General features: G+C 38.1%; 2 protein-coding genes and 1 long non-coding RNA gene across 3 annotated transcripts; 2 read left to right on the forward strand and 1 right to left on the reverse strand.

The window, feature by feature from the left end:
- Positions 1-6,156: 6,156 nt before the first annotated feature.
- Positions 6,157-7,292, reverse strand: LOC130735851 (transcription factor HEC1-like). Its single transcript, XM_057587729.1, has one exon. It carries the CDS (start codon positions 7,080-7,082, stop codon positions 6,489-6,491), a length of 594 nt encoding a protein of 197 aa, XP_057443712.1. The 5' UTR covers positions 7,083-7,292; the 3' UTR covers positions 6,157-6,488.
- A 4,928-nt stretch (positions 7,293-12,220) lies between these two features.
- On the forward strand, positions 12,221-13,113 carry LOC130740833 (protein RALF-like 34). The gene has a single exon (XM_057593544.1). The coding sequence runs from the start codon at positions 12,382-12,384 to the stop codon at positions 12,763-12,765; it is 384 nt and encodes a 127-aa protein (XP_057449527.1). The 5' UTR covers positions 12,221-12,381; the 3' UTR covers positions 12,766-13,113.
- A 2,332-nt stretch (positions 13,114-15,445) lies between these two features.
- On the forward strand, positions 15,446-22,546 carry LOC130740835 (uncharacterized). The gene is made up of 4 exons (XR_009020268.1): positions 15,446-15,873; positions 15,961-16,195; positions 16,288-16,566; positions 20,975-22,546. It is a non-coding gene; the product is annotated as an uncharacterized LOC130740835 (long non-coding RNA).
- Positions 22,547-22,623: the final 77 nt, after the last annotated feature.

The following is a 22,623-nucleotide window of genomic DNA, read 5'->3' on the forward strand; positions in this document are numbered from 1 at the left end:
CTGCACACAAATATGAATTTAATTGATACGTGGGATGGGTAGCTTACATGATTGAGCTAAGGGTAATTCTACATGAAGATTAAGGTTCGAATTATGAGGATGAATTATTTGTACTAATTTATTAGTTAATAACTAACATTTGTCTATAAAAAAATAAATTAATTCACATGTATGAAGAATTTTATACATACATTTAGGATTATCCATTTGTCGGGTTCGGTCGGGCTCGAGCCCAAATAGTCGGTTTTATCGAGTGAAAAATATCAAAACACCGGACCCGCCATCAAGCGATTAGTGGCTAAGGGTCGTCGGGGTGGGTTTTTCGGTCTGACTCAGGTCAAAATAGTCGTTTTATCATGAAAAACATCAAAACACCAGTATCCGCCCCCAACCGACTAACGATTACAGGTTGTTCGGATTCAGTTTCTCGCATATGAATCGGATTTCGGTTGGTTTGGACAACCATTACATCCAATAATATGTTACTCTATTTTAATTTATTTATGATATAGTACTACTACTCATACCTAAAATAATAAATATAGTAGATACAATCATACAACGTCTCATATATAAAAAAAACATAATAATTATTGAATGGGGCCATTTAGCTATTTAGATTTCTAACTACCATATGCGATAAATAAAACAACGAAACGTAGCTTCAGCCACAACTAATTAAATATTAATTATTTTGTTGTTGTTAAATTGAAAACATATTTTGATGTAAAGATTTTTTACAATCCCCAACGTTCAACCAGATCACCCGTTGTGTGCTGCGTGATGAGTCGTTATGGCGCTGCACTATGGTGTCGCAGTAGGGACATCATCTTGCCCCTCTTGCAATTGCCCAAGCTCCTTAGACGTCGCCGATTGTGCTCCTCAATGTTGATGGAAGCTGGAACCCGCTAGCTGGCAGAATGGGGTGCGCAGCCGTTATCAGAAATCACACGGGCTCCTGGCGGTTAGCTATATCCTTGAGTGTCGAGCAGGGCAGTGCTTTTCTGGCAGAAATTAGAGCTCTTGAGTTAGGTTTGCAACATACTCTGGATCTTGGGTACAAGCAGGTTCGTTGTTCCTCTGATTGTGCTCAGTTGGTTACGATGTTAAACTCAGGGAGCGACTTTAGCACGTTCTGGGACCGCGACAGCATCAAAAGGGTAATGAATTTAATTACAGAGTTTGAGAGCTGTACTGTGAAGCATGTTGATCGGGATAAGAATAATACGACGGATACCTTCGCTCGGGAAGCTGCTAGAACTGGTTCATCTTCTCAAACTTAGGTCATACCTCCGTCGTTTGCTGCTACTTCTTTCTACTTGAATTCGTTTAGCTAGTTTTCTTTTATTGTTACTCTTCCTCCTGTAACAAAAAAAAATATATAAAGATTTTTAAAACTTTTAATTTGTAAGAATTAGATTAAAAAAAAGGTTTCAAAAAAAATTTAATAAAATCCATATCTCTAAATACAAGAATTAAATAAGGGTGCATCTTGCATTTTTTATAAGAATCATATTAAATAATAAATACTATATTAATTAATTTTTGACAAAATTGAACTTATTTAATCACATTGATTATATCATCCTCATTTTCACTTTTAAAGACTTGTCATTTAAAAAAAAAAAACTTTTAAATGCTTGTATTTACATTGGAAATTGAGTTTTGGATAATTTTAGAATTCATCCATATTTAATACTAAAAAATTAAATGTAATTAACCAAATTAATCAACTTTGTTAAGGACTAAAAAAAAGAGTAATGACAAAAGAGATTAATTTCTATGCACCGACGGTGTAAAAAGTTTTACACCATCATTCAATCACAACCTTATATTTTTTTATTTTAGATATTATTAAATTTAAAATTTATTGTGAGCTAACAAAATGGAGGGATGTGATTGAATGATGGTGTCAAACTTATTTACACAATCGGTGCATAGAAATTAATCTCATAACGAAACTTAATTCGACACTAAAAATCTCTAGAATTGAGTAATTACAGAAAAAAGAGTACTAATAACAAAACTTAATTCGACACTAAAACTTAATTTGATTTATAAAACACTTTTTTAAAACAAAAAAATCAACACAGAATCAAACAGGCCCACCAATACTCATTATATTACTAGAATGGTTACAGCAGCATTATATTATACACCCTCCGGTCACTATTATAAGCAAAAGTTGGCTTTTTAGGTTCATTCAATAAATGATGTATGTAGTCATTAAAATTGTCACATACATCATTTATTGAATGAACCTACAAAACTAACTTTTGCTTATAATAGTGACCGGAGGGTGTATTTAATTATTTATCACAAAACTGTATCTCCCCTGCCCACCATTACTCATCACTTGGAAGTTTCCCTCATTGGTTTCCTATTTGTTCCTCCTCTTTTCACAAAATCAAAATAACAGTATATAATTGGATTGTGATCATGCACGTTTTCCACGGAGAAATAGTACAGCATGTGGAAGAGTCTAACGCGTGCTCCTCGTGACTATTATTTTATATTTTTTTGATTTTCAATGGTCACGCATAAAACACGTTATTAATGATTTATTCATATTAACATTTACGTTTTGTTTGGTAGATAAGAGAGATAAAAAAGTAAGAGTAGAGAAAATATAAGTTGAGTAGAGAGAAATAAACGAGAAATATAGTAAATTTAAAAATTGTTTAGCATGATAAAAAAAGAAGAGAGATAGAAATGAGAGAAGGTTACTTTTTGTGTTTAAAAAATAATTTTATCCAACATTAGTCAAATCCTAACGTATTTTTGGACACATTTCTGGTAGTTAGAACTTAGAAGCTACCACCAAACAACTGAAAATAGAAAAAATGCTAAATAATTTATTTTACATTTTCTAACTGTCAAAAAACGATTTCTAACCGAGAGACTCTCAGAAAAGTACAAAAGTCTAGGAAAAAAAAACTAAAAACACCCACTTATTTCTCTCCAATTTGGAGAGACATCCTCTATCTTCCTCCTCCCCTCACCAAACACTAGGGGTGTACAAGGGACGGGTTGGGACGGGTTTTGGTTAACCCTCATCCGGTCCTAAATATTGATCAGGCCAATTCTTAGACCCTAACCCGTCCCTAGACCCGAAGAAACCCGACAATATGCGGGTCCAATTTAGAACGGGTCTATGTAGCACGGGACCGGGTTGACCCGAGGGACAATAAATTTAAGACTATTTAATACTAATTGTAAAATTTAAAGACAATAACATACTAAAAGAGTTACAAGTGAGAACTATTTTTTAGAAGAAAGAGCTTGAAATGATCCAATTCTTGCATAATCTATGTCATAATCTATTGCACTTGAGAGGTTTACATTTTATTTGATCTATATGCACGTGTCACTCATTTTGTTTGATATCTCTTCACTTGTCTCACATGTGCATTACATGATTTTCTCTTGTTAAAGCATGAAAGTGTCCATCTTTTAACCAACGTTTATTTAATTAATAAGATAGATGTTAAACATTTTCATATCATCCACATGGTAAGATAAACTTGAGCACCATCTATCACATTTTGACCATTATAACAAATTAAAATTTTATAAAATATATATGTGGGACGGGCCGGGTGGCCCGAATGTCAACCCGAACCCGACCCGAAGCCAGACAACTCAATGATCAACCCTAACCCGACATCTTTTAATGATCGGGCCGGGTTGAACCCGGCCCGAAAGGCTTGGGCCGGGACGGGTTGGCGGGTAGGGCCGGGTCTTGTACACCCCTACCAAACACACATATATACTTCATCATTCTTCCCCATAACTCTCTCTATCTCATTTCTCTACCAAAATCTCCTTCTCGGACATAGTGTTAGGACCCGTTTGGTGGACATGATAAACGACATGATAAGATAATGTAATCATATCATGCTCTAATATATTGTTTGTTGCGTTAGGAAGATAGGATAACACAATCTTGCCCTTATTCTATCACGCCCATCAAGTGTAAAAGTTATGTTGAGAGAAGAGTTAAGATAGAATTATCCTGATATGATAGGATAGCAGTTTTGGTTCTTCTTAGTACCATAACCCTAATTTCAATTATTTCAATATTTATATTTTATCCAATTTATAATATTATTAATTAATGAAAATATTAATTTGAATAATATACTAATTTTATTATTTATCAATTACAAGTTGTTATTGCTAAGTTAAAATTATTTAGTTGCTCATTAATTTAATTAAAAAATAACTAGCTAGTTTATTAATGGTGAAAATATTGAATTTACTCTATTATCAATTGATATTATTTAAAATTTATCTTCTTAGATAACAATTTTAATTTAAATATAAATTACTTTAAAAAAATCATAATTTTAATAGTATTTTTAAAATTTAATTATTTTTTATATTTATCATTTGTCACTTTTAAGTTTTTTTGAACCAATCACTGCTAAGTTAAAATCAATTGGCTAAATATATATTTTTTACTTTTAATTAAAATAGGCTTCATTTTGGGAAAAAATTACATTAGACTCATTAATAAAAACTAATTAAATTTTAGTTAATTTTAAAAGATAGGCTCATTTATAAAAATATAAAAAAATTAATAGAAGTAATTACTTTAAAAAAATTTAATTTAGAAAAATAATTAAAAAAATATTAATATGTTTTTAATCAAAAGAACATTTGATATATTTGTCACTGTTTATATCATATCATTATTCTGTCCAACTCAAACACATGATATGTTAAGAGTCTATCATACTTTTATCCTATTATATATATGTCTTTATTTAACTCTCTATCCAATTCTGGCCACCAAATGGGGCTTTAGTTTTTTTTTTTTTGCCAATGGATTTGAATTGATAAAAGACAAAGCCATACAAGCAAATGGACTTTAGTTTGTAGAGAATATAAAAATAGAGAAAAGAGCAACAAATTTCCTCGACCCAACTATCTTCAGCCTCACTTGGAGGGGACAATTTGAAATGGACCAACTTCAGTAATTGGATGCAAAGTAAACACATTATATTGCAACTTGGCCCAAATTTTGTTCCTTCTTCCAAATTCAGTATCGGGCCCTGCAGCCCACGTTAAATATCCTCACATGGATAGGCTATTTACTATCAATGACCATTAGTCCATTAGCATAAATTCATTCTGCCAAAAAAAAAAAGGAAAACCAAATTACAAGGTAGAGAGAGATGTTTACATCTTCGACGCTTTACGTATTTTGTTTATAAAAAATTGAACTGTTTAAGTAATATTTGAGTGATAAAATATTTATGATATTCTTGAAAATATGTAGAGCGATGAACCCAAAAAGAAATTGCAAAATGAAATGTAGAGATATATAGAATAGGAATATGGTAGGAGGAGGAATGTGTCTGTCAGAATCAGTAGGGGGATATATACAATGCACCATGTACAAGGTCGCAAGTAATGCATATGCATTTTTGCAGAGTTCCTTATTTGTTCTCTACTTTTATTCACTAATAATTAAAAATCCTATCTCATTGGATGTATTGGGACCCTGGTAGATTGTTTCACATGCTCCGAATTCGCTAGACTTGTCCATATTTATCTCTCACCTTGCTTTTCAAAAAAAAAAAATTGTCCTAGATTTGGATCACAGTAAGAAAAATGGGACATTCCTGATGAGGCATGATCCTTGGCCCTTGAGACATGAGCAGCCAATTTTTTTGACCTTGCCACGGGAGGCAACCTCTACTGAATTGCATTTGCTTGTGATCCCTTGCTATATTTAGTAAAATACATATGGCCAAAAAATTGAAAACTTGCCCATCAGAGTAACACACACAAGTTGTCATGAGTGCAAAACATTTTATGTAGTATCATGAAATATGTGTTGAATACTGGATTGATATGAAAATTTTGTTTGTTTATGTTGCATGCAATTGATATCCAAATAATTTGTTAAGAAGACAAAATCAACACTTACATGTATGTCAAAGGTTTGTTTTATAATAATGATTGTGAGGGTTTAGAATCTAGCTAGATCACTCACAAGATTTGCTTGCTATTATTCAAACATTTCCTACATTCTTCAATCTTCACAAGTAGACAAAAGTCATGAAATGGAGTGTAGTGTAGGCTGGTTATAAAATTAAAGATAAAAATGAGAAAATTGGAGAACAGATATCCATCCATTAGCTCATTGATTTTGGGTTTAAACCCCAAATATCATTTATTGAAACAATCATGTTGGAGTTGGATAAAATCACTATAGGCGTCAAAGCTTTCATTACCAAGTTTTTCTTCTCATTTTATGTTGAAAATGTAAGATAATTAATTTCTCAAAACAATGACAATAAAAGTGACAAACACTGTCTTCACAATTCCATGACCACCAAACCAAACCATGCATCAACATTGTACAGTACAGAATAAATTCATTGGTTTTCATGCACATATCAAGCAAATTAAATCCTTGACTAAATTTCTTCTCAACTGAGCATTTGTGTAGAAGGAGAATCCATCATTTGACAAGGCTAGCAACCCCTCATCAAAGCAGCAGAATAATTGACACTGGCGTTAGACACTCCTTGGAAGTTTCTACTTGTCCCTGCCTGCTGCAGAGTCTGCACTTGTTTCTTCAAGAACTTCATGTAATGTATAGCTTCATCCAACATAGAAGCCGTGTCCATTTTCGTTCCTCCAGGGACTAATCTCTGCAGGATCCTTATCCTCTCGCTTATCCTTTCCCTTCTATGCCTCGCCGCCACGCTCTGAGGATCCTTGGAAATCTTCACATTCTTCCTCTTTGGTGGCTTGATGGACTCCGGGTCTATTTGAACAGGCTGCATCACTGCTACTCGAAAAATCATCTCTCTCATAGCGGCCATAGAATTTTTCTTCTCGTTGGATTGAAAAGGCAGAGTCATGTGTTGTTGCAGAGGAATGTTGTTGATGAAATTAGCAGATGAAGGTGGTGGTGGGTTAATCAAAGAAGGCGTAGTTACATTTGAGTCAAAGTTGAGTGTGTTATAAAAAGGTTCACATAATTCAGGGAACTTTTCCATCATTACCATCATGTCCATGCTGCTACCATCATTCGCAGAGGTTTTGAATATATCAATGTCCATGAGTTTCACACTGGCGTCAGAGAAAGAGAGACAGGGAGGAATGGTATGGAAATGGAAGTAAGTAGAAGAAGCAGGGAAATGGAAGGAAGAAGAAGAACCAGAGTATGGGATGGGTGAGGATTGAAGCAGGTAAGAGCTGTGAAAGTATAGGGCTATTTGCAGCAGCAGAGAGATAAGAAGAATAAAATAGTTAGAGCTGAGAGTGCTGGGTTTTTAGACCAATAACAGCAATCTTGCAGGGCAATGGATGGCCTTTATATAGCAAACTTTAGGAGCAATATTTTAAAGAAAATTGTGTCAAATAACCACTTTATCCCAAAAGCTTAAGCTGTTGGCTCTGATACCATGTCAAATAACCACTTTATCCCAAAAGCTTAAGCTGTTGGGTAAGGGCCACATTAATGGTTTTATATTATATTCTAACAAATTGTATGTCACCACCATCCTATTGGATATATATCCCTTGACACTTTAACTTTTAACTTCTGTTATGGATTGGATTGAGTTGAAATTTGTTTGATGTTGTACTCAATTATTATTTGAAATTAAGCTTATAAGATAATTAACTATTTTTTGCTATGCTATTACTCGTGAATAAGTTGAATTTCACCCTAAAGCATGCCACTATGTGAAATGTGGCGGCATGAGCTTTACAAAAGAAGATAACCTGAACCCCAAAATTAAGGATTCAGATTATTTCTTGTGCTCCATGCAACAATAATATAACCAATCACAAACAAGATTTTATAATTTAATTTTCATTCATCAATCTCAACCATTTAGTATAACAATCAAATGACATAATTTTGCAGGCCAGGCTAACCGAAGAAGATCCATTTACAAAATCAATAAGCTCTTCCGCGAGGTTACATAATAAAATAATTGTTTCATGACATAAATACATGAAGCTCATCTACAAATAGAGTTGCATTTTAATTAATTATCGCCGGTGGAGGTCACCCATTACATGTGGGGTTGCGGGTTGCCTTTAGGAAGGGTTAATTTGTTTCACAGTCACTACCGATCTATGTCTGTGTGCAAAGTCAAAGGTGGAAGCATTTAAGATCAATGGTTGACAGTGACAAGGGACCACATGCATTGTTAAAGGGGTGGAACCGTGGAAAGATAATGGTTGAATGCAGATGCATGAACCAGCTGCTTTGGATGACATTTGAAAGTTATGTATATGCGAACCTTTTTAATTACTGTAAGAAGATCTTTGCTTTGCTTTTGCTTGGCTTGAACCTTGAATAATGTTTAACCCCTTTCTAAGATAAAGTTCCAGGTAGCCCCACATTCACATGACATTTGTCAGAAATCAGAACAGCACTGAGATCAGATGAACTCATTACAAGCGAGTGGTGCAGCAAATTAAAGGCTGCGATCAATGAGATAACAGTGTGGAGTGGTCCCAAATATATGCTTAGAAGATGAAAGAACAATGGTCCAAAAAGCCAGGGTAGGTGGGGTGTTGGCTTCGGTGGGACAGTTGAAAACTGCTCCACCGTGGTGCAGTTGAATAGTAGTCGTTGGATAAATAAATATAAAAATGGACGGTCTAGATCTATTATCTGGTAAAGGCATTGGACTTGTACCACAAGTATTGAATAGAATGTATAATATTGCAATTTAACCCCTAGGTTCCATTTAGGTGAGGGGTTATTATTTATATTTGTTAAACCAGAAACAAGAAAGAAAAATTCTCGATGAACATGAGGTACATGTGGGATGACGTCGCCGCCAGCGGCGGTGGCTTCTTTACGGTGGGAGGGCGGGGACCACTGAAGGACTCAACGGTGCTCCTCATGCCACTCGATGTGGGCTTCTGTGGGTTACTGATATGATGGTGGTCCTGAACAACACCGCTGTGGTTGTCGGCGGCGTAGAAGAAGGGATCCGCGGCGGTGGTAGCAGAAGGGTGAAAGGAAAAATTGTTTTGGCCTTTGGACCACGAAGAGCGCGTGCGGCGGCATCATATGCACGCGCCGCTTCCTCTGCAGAATCGAAGGTGCAGAGCCAGACCCTCGCCTTCTTCATCAGATCTCCGCCGCGAACCTCCCCCACGACCTCTTCCTCACGCCCCGGTAGCGTGGCTCCTTTAGTGCCGCCGATCTGTTCACCTCCGCCACCATCGCCGCCGCTGCAGCTACTCTACTCCTCTAACCCTTTTCATCTCGTTACAGATCTATACAAATATGTGAGAGAAGGGAAAAGGAAGACCCAGGTTGAGAAAGTAAGAAAAGATAAGTTTTTTGAAGTCAGAGAGACATTTCATACTTTAAAATGGTGATGGAAGTTTCTGGAGATGATAAAGTGAGAGATGATGAAGAACATAGAGGCCACCAGATTCATTGATTTTATATCAGATCTTTGATTTCAGATCTGTAATTTTAGATCTTTGATTTTGTTAATCAGTATAAAAAGTTTAATATGCACAGAATAAAATGAATCATGATAAAAAATTTGTTAATTTGTATAAACAACAATCTTGTTCCATGGGATCTCCTGGTTTCCATCTTCTAACAAGTGTTGAGTAAATTGTGAATTGAACTGATGTGTAAATATCAACAAATTATAGTATGGATTAAATAGCAATTATCAGTCTAAATATGCCCGGTAACCAACCTATTGTCATGAGTTAATTTTTATATATTTTCAGTGACACACGGTGTGCCACTAACTACACTGAACCACCGAAGACATCGTCGGTAGGTGGAATGTGATACACTGATACAGGAAAATTTCCTACTTACTATATCGAATCACTACTATCTGGGAACGCTTTTCGAGGTGGATTGGGAACTCACTGCAGTGTACTGCTACTTGCATGGTTTTCATCTTTTTTCTAGTAGTAACTTCTTAGCTGTCCTTTTCCTGATTACTGGGTGAGAAGATAAGATGTTTAGTTATATAAATACTGCAAAAAAAGTGGTCCCTTACCTGTTTCCTTTGTTCATAATTTAATCTTCTTTTACTTGTTATTTTAAAACTATTTTTACTACTACAAATTTCACATTTTATTAAGCTTCTAAATTAGTAAAATGTGACTGGGAAAGTTGAGCGGAGGATAGATCGGTGGATATATGATTCCAGTTATTTCCCCCAAGTCATCTACGGTCACTATTTTTCTGTGGTGTTGAAATCACAGGTGGTGCTTAATGCTAGCTGTGCAGATTATTAGATGTCCAAAGCTTCAATTGTGACCATTTGTGAGACCAAAATATATACTACTACACCACCGATATTCTCCAAATCCTCATTTCTGGTAGAGATCATACCCAAAGAAGAATGAGAGAGGCCCCGGTACCTGATGTGGAAGCACCATGTCTGGTTTATAATATGCCCGATCTATGCTTACTCGTTGCTTCTTAGTTGATAATTTTATCTTCCCTTTTGGGCTGTCAGCAGGGGGAACCAACATGGCAATCAAAATCTGATGTTAATGGTTCATGGTGAGATGAAAGATATTCAATTAAAAGCTCTTTGTTGAGCCATCAAAGACCATTTTTTATTAATTATTAACAAAAAAAATTATCTTATTAAATAGAACATTTCCAACTTGACTGTAAAAACCGTTCTCATAGGTGTCAAAGAGAACGTTTCTGGTATAGCAAATGTTAATGCTACACTTTAAGATTTGTTCTCAAACACATAAGAGAACGCTTTTCTCTAGTCATGTACCAAAACGCCGGGGAAAGCGTCTCCGTAAGTTAAATACACATTTAAGTTGGTCATTTCTCGGCGTATAAATAGATACACAGTTTAGTTTCTTTAAACGCTACTAGAGAAAACTTTCGTCCTTATGTGTGCGTGAAAAAGGGATAAGAAGAGAGAAACCTACTTATAATTGCATTAGTCAATTCCACTCAAAGGTTCAAAAGACAAGTTATGGCTTCTTTTTCCTCTTCTAATCCCGGCCCGGATATGAAAATCATAAATTTCAAGATCATATATGTTACTTTATATTTCTGCTTTATGTCTTGTATGATAAATGTTTTCCCCTTTAAATTTTACAGCTAGTGTAGATGAACATTCACTTTATGCATTCCACACAATCGATGTGTGCATTTTTTTATGGCTTTTAGTTAATGTAAATATTAACGGCGGTTAAAAGCGATCACTAAGCTATATGTCATGTTGGCTTAAAATAAATATTTGGGTGTCGTTTTCGAAAAACATTAACAACACCCAATTTAACATTTTTTTTACGCTCTTTCATTAATGAGTTGAAATTCTTGTAAAATTATAGTTGGACCCCGAGTTGACTTGCTTAATGGGTCAAAATTTATTGGACAGTAGTATACAAAGTACAAGTCCATGTCCAAGCCCAAGTTCCCGTATGAGCATGATGATGGCTTTAGTTTTTCCCTCCTTGTCGTTATTTGCTTTTTTCACAGCTAGCAGACCCGTGCTTTGACTTGTTTTTGTCTCCTTTGGGCTTCTGTAGAATTAGCTGTTTGTTTTTGGCTTCGTAGCCTTGGGCTTGGCCCTTTATCAATGAAACAACACTCTTTGACAAAACAAAAAACCAAAACAAGTTGAGGGATGCACTGCAGTGATAATTTATTTTAGGGACCAACAACAATCATTCAGTATATATAGTTTAGGGACTAAAAACATATTTAACTCTTAATAAAGTGTCTAATATAAAACTATAAAAAAACAAAATGATGAAATGAGTTCAAAATTATAAAGACACGCGTTACAGTATGATTGGAACACTTCATCAAAGGATTATATAACTCAATTTCTTGCAAGCTAATTTTGACAATCCCATAAAAAAAATATGATGTGTATATAGGGTAATGCACTCTTTGTGTGTCTACAATCATAAATGATTTTGTTAACGGTTTGTATAAGCCAAGGGTAATTAAGCAACCTATTGCAGTGAGAGGTGAATGAAAGAGAGAGAGAGATAGCAGAGGGTTGCTGATTGCATTTAAAAACACCGTTTGTCCCATCCGCGGTGTCTTTACTGAGGGCCGTTGCGTAGGGTATAACCGACCAGACATTATACAATACTACTTCCCATCTCAACCTCGTCAACCGCGCCATCCTCTTATCACCGTCGGATGCATCAAACACATTCCGAGCTAAACGACGTCGAAGAGAAAAGAACAAATCACGATGATGAAGATGAGAGCCTCGCATTGATGAGACACAGCTGTAAACTAGTAATAACCAGGTCCCAGCTTTGGCGCTAACACCATGTGACTCCCTCTCTCCTCTGTCTCTCAAACTCAAAACCAACACACCACACACACACACCCTTGTGTTGTGACTTCACTTCTTCACTCTCATGGCTTCTTCTTCTTCTCTTCTTCTCAGCCTAACCCTAACTCTCTCCCTCTTGCTCTTGGCTGTGGATGCTCAGATCGATGAGACGAGCTTGAAGCTGATGTCAGATGCTGCTCTGGAGTGGCCACCAGCAACAATGTCGCTGTACGACAATGATGAGGAGGAGGAGGATGGTGAACAAGACATGGAGAACGGTTTCAGCCGGAGATCTCTTTTCTGGCGGAGGGTCAAGTACTACATTTCCTACGGCGCTCTCTCCGCCAACAGGATCCCCTGCCCTCCGCGTTCTGGTAGATCTTACTACACTCATGACTGCTACAAGGCTAGAGGCCCTGTCCACCCTTACTCTAGGGGATGCTCTATCATCACACGCTGCAGGAGGTAGAGAGTGTGTGTGAGAGAGAGAGAGAGAGGTCGGCATTTTTTTCTTTCTGTTAGATTCTACTCTCAGATCCAGAATAAAATTCACGATTTGGGTAAGTTCATGTTCTCTGGAAGTAATTTTATTGAATTGAAGTATTCTTAGTTGTTGTGAGTTGGGTTAGCAGTGTGTGTTGTTTCAGTGACGAGTGGGATCTTTGGTGGCATCTTCTTGATGCAGAAATGAATGAATGTGCTTTCATTTATTTGTTAGCTACTTCATATTTATTTGTTTGTATAAACCCAAAAATGTAATCAGAATTAGTATTATTATTGCAACTCTAGCTAAGTGGAAATGTGCTTAATTATTATACTCTGGCTCTGGCCCTTAATGAATGTCTGAATATGTTGGATCAAGTAGATGATGAGATGAAAGGGGTAATGCAGGATATATAGTGAGTACTCTGGCCAAATGAGAGTGCTTCTCTACTCAGTACTTTCAGTCTTTCTATACTCAAACAGATCTTTGGTCTCCATTTTGTCCCAGCTGCTTGTAGTCCTTTTAATGGTATATTTTTTTCCCAATTAATTAATCAAATGCAGGGCCACCAAATAAGATTGCACTCTTTTGGTTTGAATGTAAAGAGAGGGGAGGGGAGAGAGAGACAGAAAAAAAAAATTACTAAGACCAATTAATATTTATTGACACCTAAAAAAAACAATAATACCATGATAAGTAGGATATGGGCTTATTGATTTCTATTTTTTTACATACAAGATAATATAACTTTGCTAATGAAATCAAACCAAATTTCATCATATATTGCCTCATACATTTCATTGTAATTATTTTTTTCGTTTCGAAGGTATTCGATAGTTTATAGCCATGAGATTAATCATTTTAAGACTCAAATGTCATATTAAGTGTTAGACGTTGTTTATAATTATAACAAACACCGAATGCCTCATTTCAAAATACAATCCACCATTTCTGCTTGTGCCTTTCTTTTCATCCTCTGCACTCCATTCTCAAACCACAAACCCACCACTGGTTAAGCAACACGAGGGCTCAAATCAGACACCCTTAATTAAATTATTTCTCAATTTGAACATGATTTAAAATCGTCCAATCTGATGGGAAATTCAACACAAATAACAATAACAACTCTAACAAAGCAATGCACAGCGGATAATAATTTCCCCAACTTGCTGAATCTGTGAGGAGCAACAACAAATAATGCAGCAACTAAAAATCACAAACAAAGAGACACCAATATTTTTAACGTGGTAAAAACCTTCTCAATGTGAGAAGGAAAACATCCACGAGACCAAGCCAGTAATTGAGCTCCACTATTGTCAAATCAGGTTACAAGAGAGTCTTAATACACAGCACAATTCGTGCACAATAATTGGCCAAACAACAAAGCAACAAGTATGAAATAGAGAACCAAGAAAACCAGAAAAACCAGATTTTGCAGCTACTGTCCGACGCAGTTTTCTCCCAACACAGGAATCATCTCGCTGATCACACCGTTCAGATTGAAGAACCACGAGTCACGAACCTGCTGTCCAAATTTCAGCCCGATCGGACGGTGAACGAAGGCGTGGCGACAGATCTAAAAACGCTGCTCAGACTTTGTGCGAAAATCCTTTTTCTTCTCTTCTCTCTCACTTTTCTCTTTGCTTCTCTTGCCAAATTAGACCTCTCTCTCAACCCGTCCAATCTTGTGTCTTCTAGCCGAACATCTCATTACATGCTAAAAAGAATAATTATTTATTCACACCTCAAAATGAGGTGGAATGAGGTGGAGGAAGAGAGAGATAGGAAGAAAAGAAAACGTAAGAGTGAGAAAGTATAAGATGTGATAGATGATAAGAGGAGAGAGATAGAAATAAAAATAAGTGGAAATGAAGTGTATAAAAAAAGAGGTGTGTATATATCATTACCCTGCTAAAAAAGTAGCGAATGTTGTTATTTTGATTTTTGGAAAAAATAAGAGGAGTTAAGCCCAAAACCGAAAAACAAAAACTAGGTTACATCATGGCCCATGGGCTGAAGTTTGTTTTTACGTGAAGCTGTGAAGGGTCAATATGTTACTAGTCCATTTAAATTAAGCGGAGTTTAATATTAGTCCATCTTGGAGTAAAGTTTAAAAAATATCACTCAGTTGAGCTATGGCGATTTTGCCATGCTTTTGAGCCATGACGACTTTGCCAAGGGACTTTGCTAGACCTACGTGGCACTAACACGTGTTTAGTGAAATTTATTAGGTGTCATTTGAAATATAACTTGTAACTAAAATTACTTAAATTACTAAAAAAATGTCTAATTTTTCGTCTTCTTTATCTTCTTCAATATTTCTTCAAATGTTCGAAATAATTACATCTTTTTTTATCTTATTTTCTTTCCACGCACTCTTTTTTTCAAATTCTTCTCTCATCTTTCTTTTTTTGGTCATTGAAAGTGGGATTGATTGATTAAAGGCCCAAAGGCCGAGCCCACTAACGGGAGAAACAGAGAAAGAAATGGGAAGAAAACAACAGCAAAGCCAACACTACAAGTCAACATGAATCAAAAAAAAAACAAAAGCTGTCTACACCACTAAGAGATTCTAGTGGTGGTCCCCTTCTGTCATCGAAAAAGCAAAAACACGTGAAGACACAGCAAGCTTTGAATAATGCTTTGAAGAGTTTCAACCACTCACACTAGTTTCCAAATGCAATAATAGACATTGAAGGTTCCAAGTGGTGAAGCTAAGCATACAGCAGGAGCAGATGGAACCAAAACATGAACCAGCTGAAAACCAAAATCTTCCTCACTTACACACTGCTCTACAGGGGAGATGTGGAAAGCAACCAAAAGGTAGCCTGAGAAAGACTTCAACTAACTCCTGATCACTGTTTAGAAACCATCAGCAGGGTCAAGAGCTGGGGAAGCCATGTAAGATCACTGTTGCTTGAGCATCTTCTACAAGAGCTCTTCTCAACTCCTGAGGGGGCCTAAACAACAAATCCTCCATCAAAAGTCCCTGCATGCAGAGCTTAGCTACTATGTGAGCTGATTGATTCCTTTCTCTGTTGGTCCAGACAAATACACAGCGATGAAAATTTCTTTTCAGAGAGAAAATATCCTGTAAGATTGCACTAGCTTCCCCTACTAGATTTTCTGAATTGCAAGCATCAATGAGAATTTGACTGTCTGATTCCATGATTACTTCAGGACAACTCAAATTGTGGGCTAAGGTGAGACCTTCCCTGATCGCACAGGCTTCAGAGGACAGAGGGGAAGAGGAAAAAACCTTTGCGTGGGAACCAGCCAAGAGAGTAGAGAATTTGTCTCTAATTAACACCCCCACAGAAGCTTGAGGTAAAGTACACACCCAACTGGCATCTACATTAATTTTGAGGAGATTGGCTGTTGGTGGAATCCACTCTCTAGATCGAGGGGCCTGACGGTGAGTCCCATCCCGGACTACATTCTCCTTCACTGGTCTGGCTAAGTCCAGAGTTGATAGAGCAATCTTGACTTGTTGAATTGCATGTACAGGGTCAGGGCGAGAGAATTTAAAAACAGCATTGTTTCTCCCCTTCCTGATGGCCCAAAGGATGAAGGCAAGAGAAGAGAAATCCCTGTCAAAATCCAGGGAAAGAATTTTTAAGGTGGTAATCTTTTGCATTAGCCAGACGTCGAAGGATCCCAATCCCTGCAAAGAGATAGCCCACTGAAAGGAAGACCCAAACCACACTGCACGTGTCCATGGGCACACTAAGAAAAGGTGTTCAACAGTTTCCTGGGCATCACCACAAAGTGGACAGTAACTTGAAGGTGAGATTCTTTTTCTCCATAAGTTGTGTTTTACTGCTAAACTGTTATGGCTGGCCTTCCATAGAAATACTTTAATTTTCTGTGGGGCTTGAGACTTCCAAATTGTTTGCCAAAGTACTTCTGGGATGTTGTGGGAACATGAAGGAGGGTGTTGGGGTCTTGTTAGATTTTTACTGGCTAATTTAAACCCTGAACTAACTGTATAATCTCCTCTAGGCGTGTGGGGCCAAAATAGAACATCTGGCTGATTCAGCTTACTGACTGGTGTTTGGAGGATTTTCAGGGCCAACTCCGGTTGAAAAAGATGTTGTATCAGTTCAGAGTTCCAACCTTCTCCATGAAGGGAAATGAGATCACGCACTCTCATATCTGGGGCTTCCACTGGCTGAATTAGAGCCTCTCCAGAACTCAACCAATTGTCCCTCCAAACATCAATAGATTCACCAGTTCCAACTGCCCATCTACCAAATCTGGTTATCAAATCTCTCCCATCTAGCAAACTTCTCCACATCCAGGAAGGATTACGACCCAACTGAGCACTCAAGAAATCAGAGTTTGGAAAGTAGAGAGATTTTAGCACTTTAGCCCATAAAGAATTTGGGTTTGTGAGGACACGCCAAGCTTGCTTAGCTAGCATTGCTCGATTCTGACTTCCCAGATCTCTGAAGCCCATTCCCCCTTCCTCCTTACTTAGAGTCAATTTGTCCCAACTTTTCCAGTGAATTCCCCGATCTTTCCCCTGACTTTTCCACCAGAAATTAGCCACTAGGGATTTTAGGGAAGAGCAAAAAGACTTTGGGAAGGATACTATAGCCATGGCTTAGGTTGGTATGGCTTGAATTACAGCCTTGATCAAAACCTCCTTTCCTGCTTGATTTAAAAGAGTCTCCTTCCATCCATCTAGCTTTTCCTTGATTCTCTCCTGGATCCAAGCTAGGGCATTGCATTTATTACGTCCCCAGATCGCTGGTAACCCCAAGTAATGACCTGGATTATCCCAAATAGGCATGTGCATCAGATTGGAGATATCTCTCTTTATTCTAGTGGAAACTGACCTGCCAAAAATTAGCCCAGATTTGTTCACATTTATTTTCTGCCCCGAAGCCCTATTATACAAATTGAGAATTTGGATTATGCTTGTAGCTTCACTAACTGAGCCCTTTGCAAATAGAAGGGAATCATCTGCAAAAAAAAGGTGAGTTAAAGCCGGGGATTGGGGGGTGAACTTGAGGCCTGCTAATGTCCCTTCCCGTTGTGCTTGAGTCAACATGAATGATAACACATCAGTGGCTAAGACAAAAAGATAGGGAGATAGGGGATCCCCCAGTCTCAACCCTCTCCCTGGAACTAGAGTTGGGCTAAGAAAACCATTGACTTTCAATTTATATGATGCTCCCTTCACTAGAGTCATTACTCTCGCAACCCAAGTTGGGTGAAAACCATAGGCAGTGAGAGTTTTTTCAAGGAAAGTCCACTCTAACCTATCATAGGCCTTACTCATATCTACTTTGATTGCCATGTAATCTTTCATTCCTGATCCACCTCTGAGGAGAAGATGGAAAGCTTCCTAAGACACAGCAATGTTGTCTTGAATCAGCCGGCCTCCCACAAAAGCACTCTGATTTGGGGAGATGAGAGAGTTCAGATCTTCTTTGAGTCTTGTTACCATTATGCGTGAGATAACCTTCAAGATATAATTACAGCAACTGATTGGTCTAAATTGAGCCACGCTCTCTGGAGAGTCAATTTTGGGGATTAAAGCCACTATGGTCTCATTTATCTCTGTTGACAAAATTCCTGAAGAGAAAAAACCTTTAATTGCTGCACAAACTGAATCTTTAATTGTAGCCCACTGATTTTTGAAAAACAGCCCATTCAACCCATCTGGGCCCGGAGCCTTTAATCCCCCTAACATGTTAACTGCTTCCGCTATTTCAAGGTCAGTTACAGGCAATAATAGATTTTCATTCAGCTCTTGCGAAACCTGACAAGGGAAATTGACTAAGCACTCGTCAATTCGGTTGACTCCTTCTGATTGAAAAATATCTTCATAGTGAGGGGCAAACGCATTCATCACTTCTGTTTGGCCTTCCTTCCATACTCCTTGCGAATCCTGAACCCTATCAATTCTGTTTCTATTCTTGCGACTGAGAGTGGAAGCATGGAAAAACCTAGAGTTTCTATCTCCATATTTTGCCCATTTAATGCGAGACCTCTGACCCCAGTACAATTCCTCTTGTCTCCAAAGCAAGTCTATTTCTTGTTTTACCTCCTTCACACCATGCCAATCGACTTGACGACTTGGGCCTAATTGCTTCCTCTTCAAATCCTCCTTTAACCTCTCTATTTCCTTATCTGCCACTTTAAAGGTTCTTTTCTGCCAGGCCCATAAATTCCTCTTAGAGCTTTTAATTCTATTTGACAGATCAGTCCAACAATCTTCATTCAGTGTTGGTCTGCTCCAGCCCTGAGCAACAATCTCGCTGCACTGCTCATGTTCATCCCAGAAGGCCTCGTATTTGAAAGGGGATTTGCACCAAGTTGGGGGGGAAGGGTCCAAAAGAATTGGAGAGTGATCTGAACTTATCTGAGGGTATGCCATGGCTGAAGCATTAGGGAAGGTGGATCTCCAACTCCAATTAGTTAGAACACGATCAATCTTTTCTCTTGTGATGAAACCATCCCTTGGGTTACTATGCCAAGTGAACTTGCACCCCTTGAGATCCACATCCATCAAACCTGCTTGGTGTACAAATTCTCTGAACCTTTGTAGAACTGATGGTGGCTGGGGCCTCAACCCTTCTTTCTCATGGGAAAACAGAATTTCATTAAAGTCTCCTAGAAGACACCAAGGAGTATCCCCTCTAAATCTCAAAGCTGAAATTTGTGGCCAGAGAGAGCGTCTTCTTTGAGGCGAGGGGTCCCCATAAACGAAGGTACAATCCCAATCAGAAGTTGAGTTGTTGTCCTGGATAGAAGTGTGAATGAAGTTATTGGAGGATTTGAGGATTTGGATGTGTACATTCCTTTTCCAGAAGAGAGCTAAGCCTCCGGAGAGTCCCCTTGGACTAACAGTGAACAGATGATCAAATCCTAAAGTTCTTCTGAGGTGTTCTAGATTTTCCTTCCTGGAACGGGTTTCCATGAGGAAAACTATGGTCGGCTTATTCTTGGAACACAGGTTCCTCAACTCTCTTCCCGTCGGGGTGGCCGCCACGCCCCGACAATTCCAACTGAGTATCATCATGATACCCGGGGGGGCGTGGTCAGGCCCGCCTCCTCAGCCGTTTCTGTGCTTGTAATGGGTAAGTCAGTTTCTACCTCAACATCGTCAGGTTGTGCTGTCCCTGTTCTTGCTCTTTTTGGTGTCCTTTGTGCAGATTCAGAACCTTTCCTCACTTCCCCCAAAGAGTCCGCGCACCTTGTTCTCTTGATACTCAGGGAAAGGGCAAGATTTTTGCTTAATTGGGCTACACAGTCTCCACTGATTTGTGTAGTTTGGGATGTTTCATTCTCCCTTTCTTCAGATGGGAAATCAACAAAATACTCTTGGCCTTCTCCCTCCGGTGTTGGCTGATCAGTTTGTTTCCTATTCATTTGGTAGTGTGTGTAGTTCTGGAACCTTTTCATCCTCCTTTTTGCTATGTCCTCTGCTTTCTTCCTCCATCCATATATGCCTAGCTCCTTGTTAATTTGTCTACATTTTATCCTTGATTTCTGTTTTTCTTCTTCAGTTAGGAAGGCAGCAACAGGGCTTACAAATTCATCCAAATCCTCATCACATTCTACTAAGGGGTTCCTCTCAAAGCTAGGTTCAGGGTACTGCCATGTAAAGTCATAAGGTTGATTGTGCATGGCTGGTTCCTTGGTAACCACAATCTGAGTTTCTAGACGTTGATGTTGTGGCATTCCAGTACTTTGGGAGATACTATCTGGTATTTCTTCAGTAGTTTGAGTAGGTCCATTGGCACTCTCAGAAAGAGTAATCTCCTCAGCTCCCAACTGGGATCTATCCTCTTGATTCTCAACTTGGTTCTGTTGGGTTGTCCCTTCTGCTATTGGTGTGTGTTGGATTGCAATCTCCTCCTTGACCTCGATGGGAGCCTCAGCCTGGCTAGTTGAGGTGGGATAAAAAACTTCTCGGTCTTCCCCCTGGGATTGGTTGCTTCCCTCTGCTACATTCTTATTGGCGTTTGTATTGAATCTGAATTTCCAGATCTGAGCTCCTTCTTCTGCTCTACCAGTACTTGTAGTTGTGGGTTGGGCTAGAGTTGGTTTTACACCCCCTTCTCTAATTTTTGAAGTTGTGGCTAGATCTGCCAATGATCTACTTGGTGAGACACCAAGATTTAGTGAGTATTTTGGTATATTTGGATTGACCACTGACATAATTTTGCTCTTCTTGCAGGTTGTTTGTTCGTGCCCTAAGATCCCACACTTGAAACAAAGGCCCTGAAGCCTTTCATACTTGACTGAGACCCAAGCTTTTGGTAAGTTCTGTCTTGGAACCCAAAAGCCAGTAATAAGAGCCTTTTCCACATTCAACAGCACACGAGCTCTGTAAAAAGGGCGTAGCAGGCACCCATTAACTCTCGGGTCCTCTAGTTCCAAGAGCTCACCCATACCAGCAACTAGTTTCTTGACATTTGCATCAGACATAAATTCCATAGGCAAATCGTGGAACTGAGTCCAGTAAGGAACGAGGTTGAACCTTAACTCAGAAGCTGAGATTTGTGGATTCCAGAACTGTAGACTTAGAAGGTTGCCCATGACGCTCCAAGGACCATCAGCCATGATCTTATTAACCTCCTTTGCTGTTGTGAAAGTAAAAATGAAGGTATTAGGGCTTAGATCTCCAACTTGTAAGCCTTGTGGACTCCCCCAAGCTTTCACAATTGTTTGTTTCACCGCATACTTATTCAGTGCTTTGTTGGTGATGACCCTTCCCACTAGCATCCTCTGAGCTAGCTCAGCATTAGAAGAAGGATCCGGTTCCAACATAATTGTTAAACCATCCTGATCTGCGTTACTCTCCATCAAGTGTTCGCATTCCATCATACTTCCACCACTAAAGATCCAAGGGTACCAGGAGCACACCTTTCTCCTACTAAGCTCCAAAGTATTCCACACAAGGAAGGAGATCCAGCTAAACTGGAAGAAAGCTCTTCTTAGATGATCTTTACTCTAGGGATGCCCTAGCAGAGAAGGTTCTAAAAGAGATGCCCATTAGTTATTTTTGATTGGCAATACCAGAGGGCAGATGGTCATAAATTACAAGCCATGTCAAATTTTATGGCTGCTAACTTGGTCCACTTAGTAAACTATTAAAACATGATTTTTAGTTTCTTTTGTCAAAGTTACAATACGAATGAACATGACGCAATGAAGGCGTAAAACGAAGCTTCTTCCTGTGTCCAAACTGTGATTTGACTGCTAAGAAATAATAGTAATTTACTGCTAATTGCCTTTGTTACTTGATGCTTGCTTGTGACATTTCTCAAACACATAAACGACAAAACACTTCTTTTACAATTTCTCCAAGCAAATGTTGAATAACGACCGCATTGACCAAGATTTTATCTCCCCACTCGTGCGTTCAAATTTGGATTTGAGTATTTGACCCATGCCATCGTGCATATAATACTAGTCATTACTCATTACCTGGAATATACCAATTCTTCGTTCACACCCATTTTAATATACTATATATATATGTCCAATATTTAAAAATAAAATTGATATATAATTTATGAGGTTGCCTAAATAATTTATAAGAATTACTTAACTTCTCTATAATGGATGGTGACAGTGGTTGAAGAGGGGGTGGTGGCAGCAGCGGTGGTAGCAATAGTGGAGGGTAGTAATGAAGGCGGTGGTAGAAGGTGGTGGTAAAGGTATGGCAAATTATATGAAGATTGTTATACGGTTTATGAGAGTTACTTTCGCCTCGCCATAATGAGTCAATAAGATTATTAATAAATAAATTCGGGGTTGTCTAAATGACCCATGATAAAGTTTGGGTTAAATAACCCATCATCCAATCACATTGGAGATAAA

The sequence above is a fragment of the Lotus japonicus genome, chromosome 2 (genome assembly GCF_012489685.1).
Source record: "Lotus japonicus ecotype B-129 chromosome 2, LjGifu_v1.2".
In the NCBI taxonomy this organism is placed as follows: Eukaryota; Viridiplantae; Streptophyta; class Magnoliopsida; order Fabales; family Fabaceae; genus Lotus; species Lotus japonicus.

Excerpts from the sequence above, each read along its gene's own strand:
- LOC130735851 (XM_057587729.1), bottom strand. The coding sequence starts at position 7,082 with ATGGACATTGATATATTCAAAACCTCTGCGAATGATGGTAGCAGCATG.
- LOC130740833 (XM_057593544.1), top strand. The coding sequence starts at position 12,382 with ATGGCTTCTTCTTCTTCTCTTCTTCTCAGCCTAACCCTAACTCTCTCC.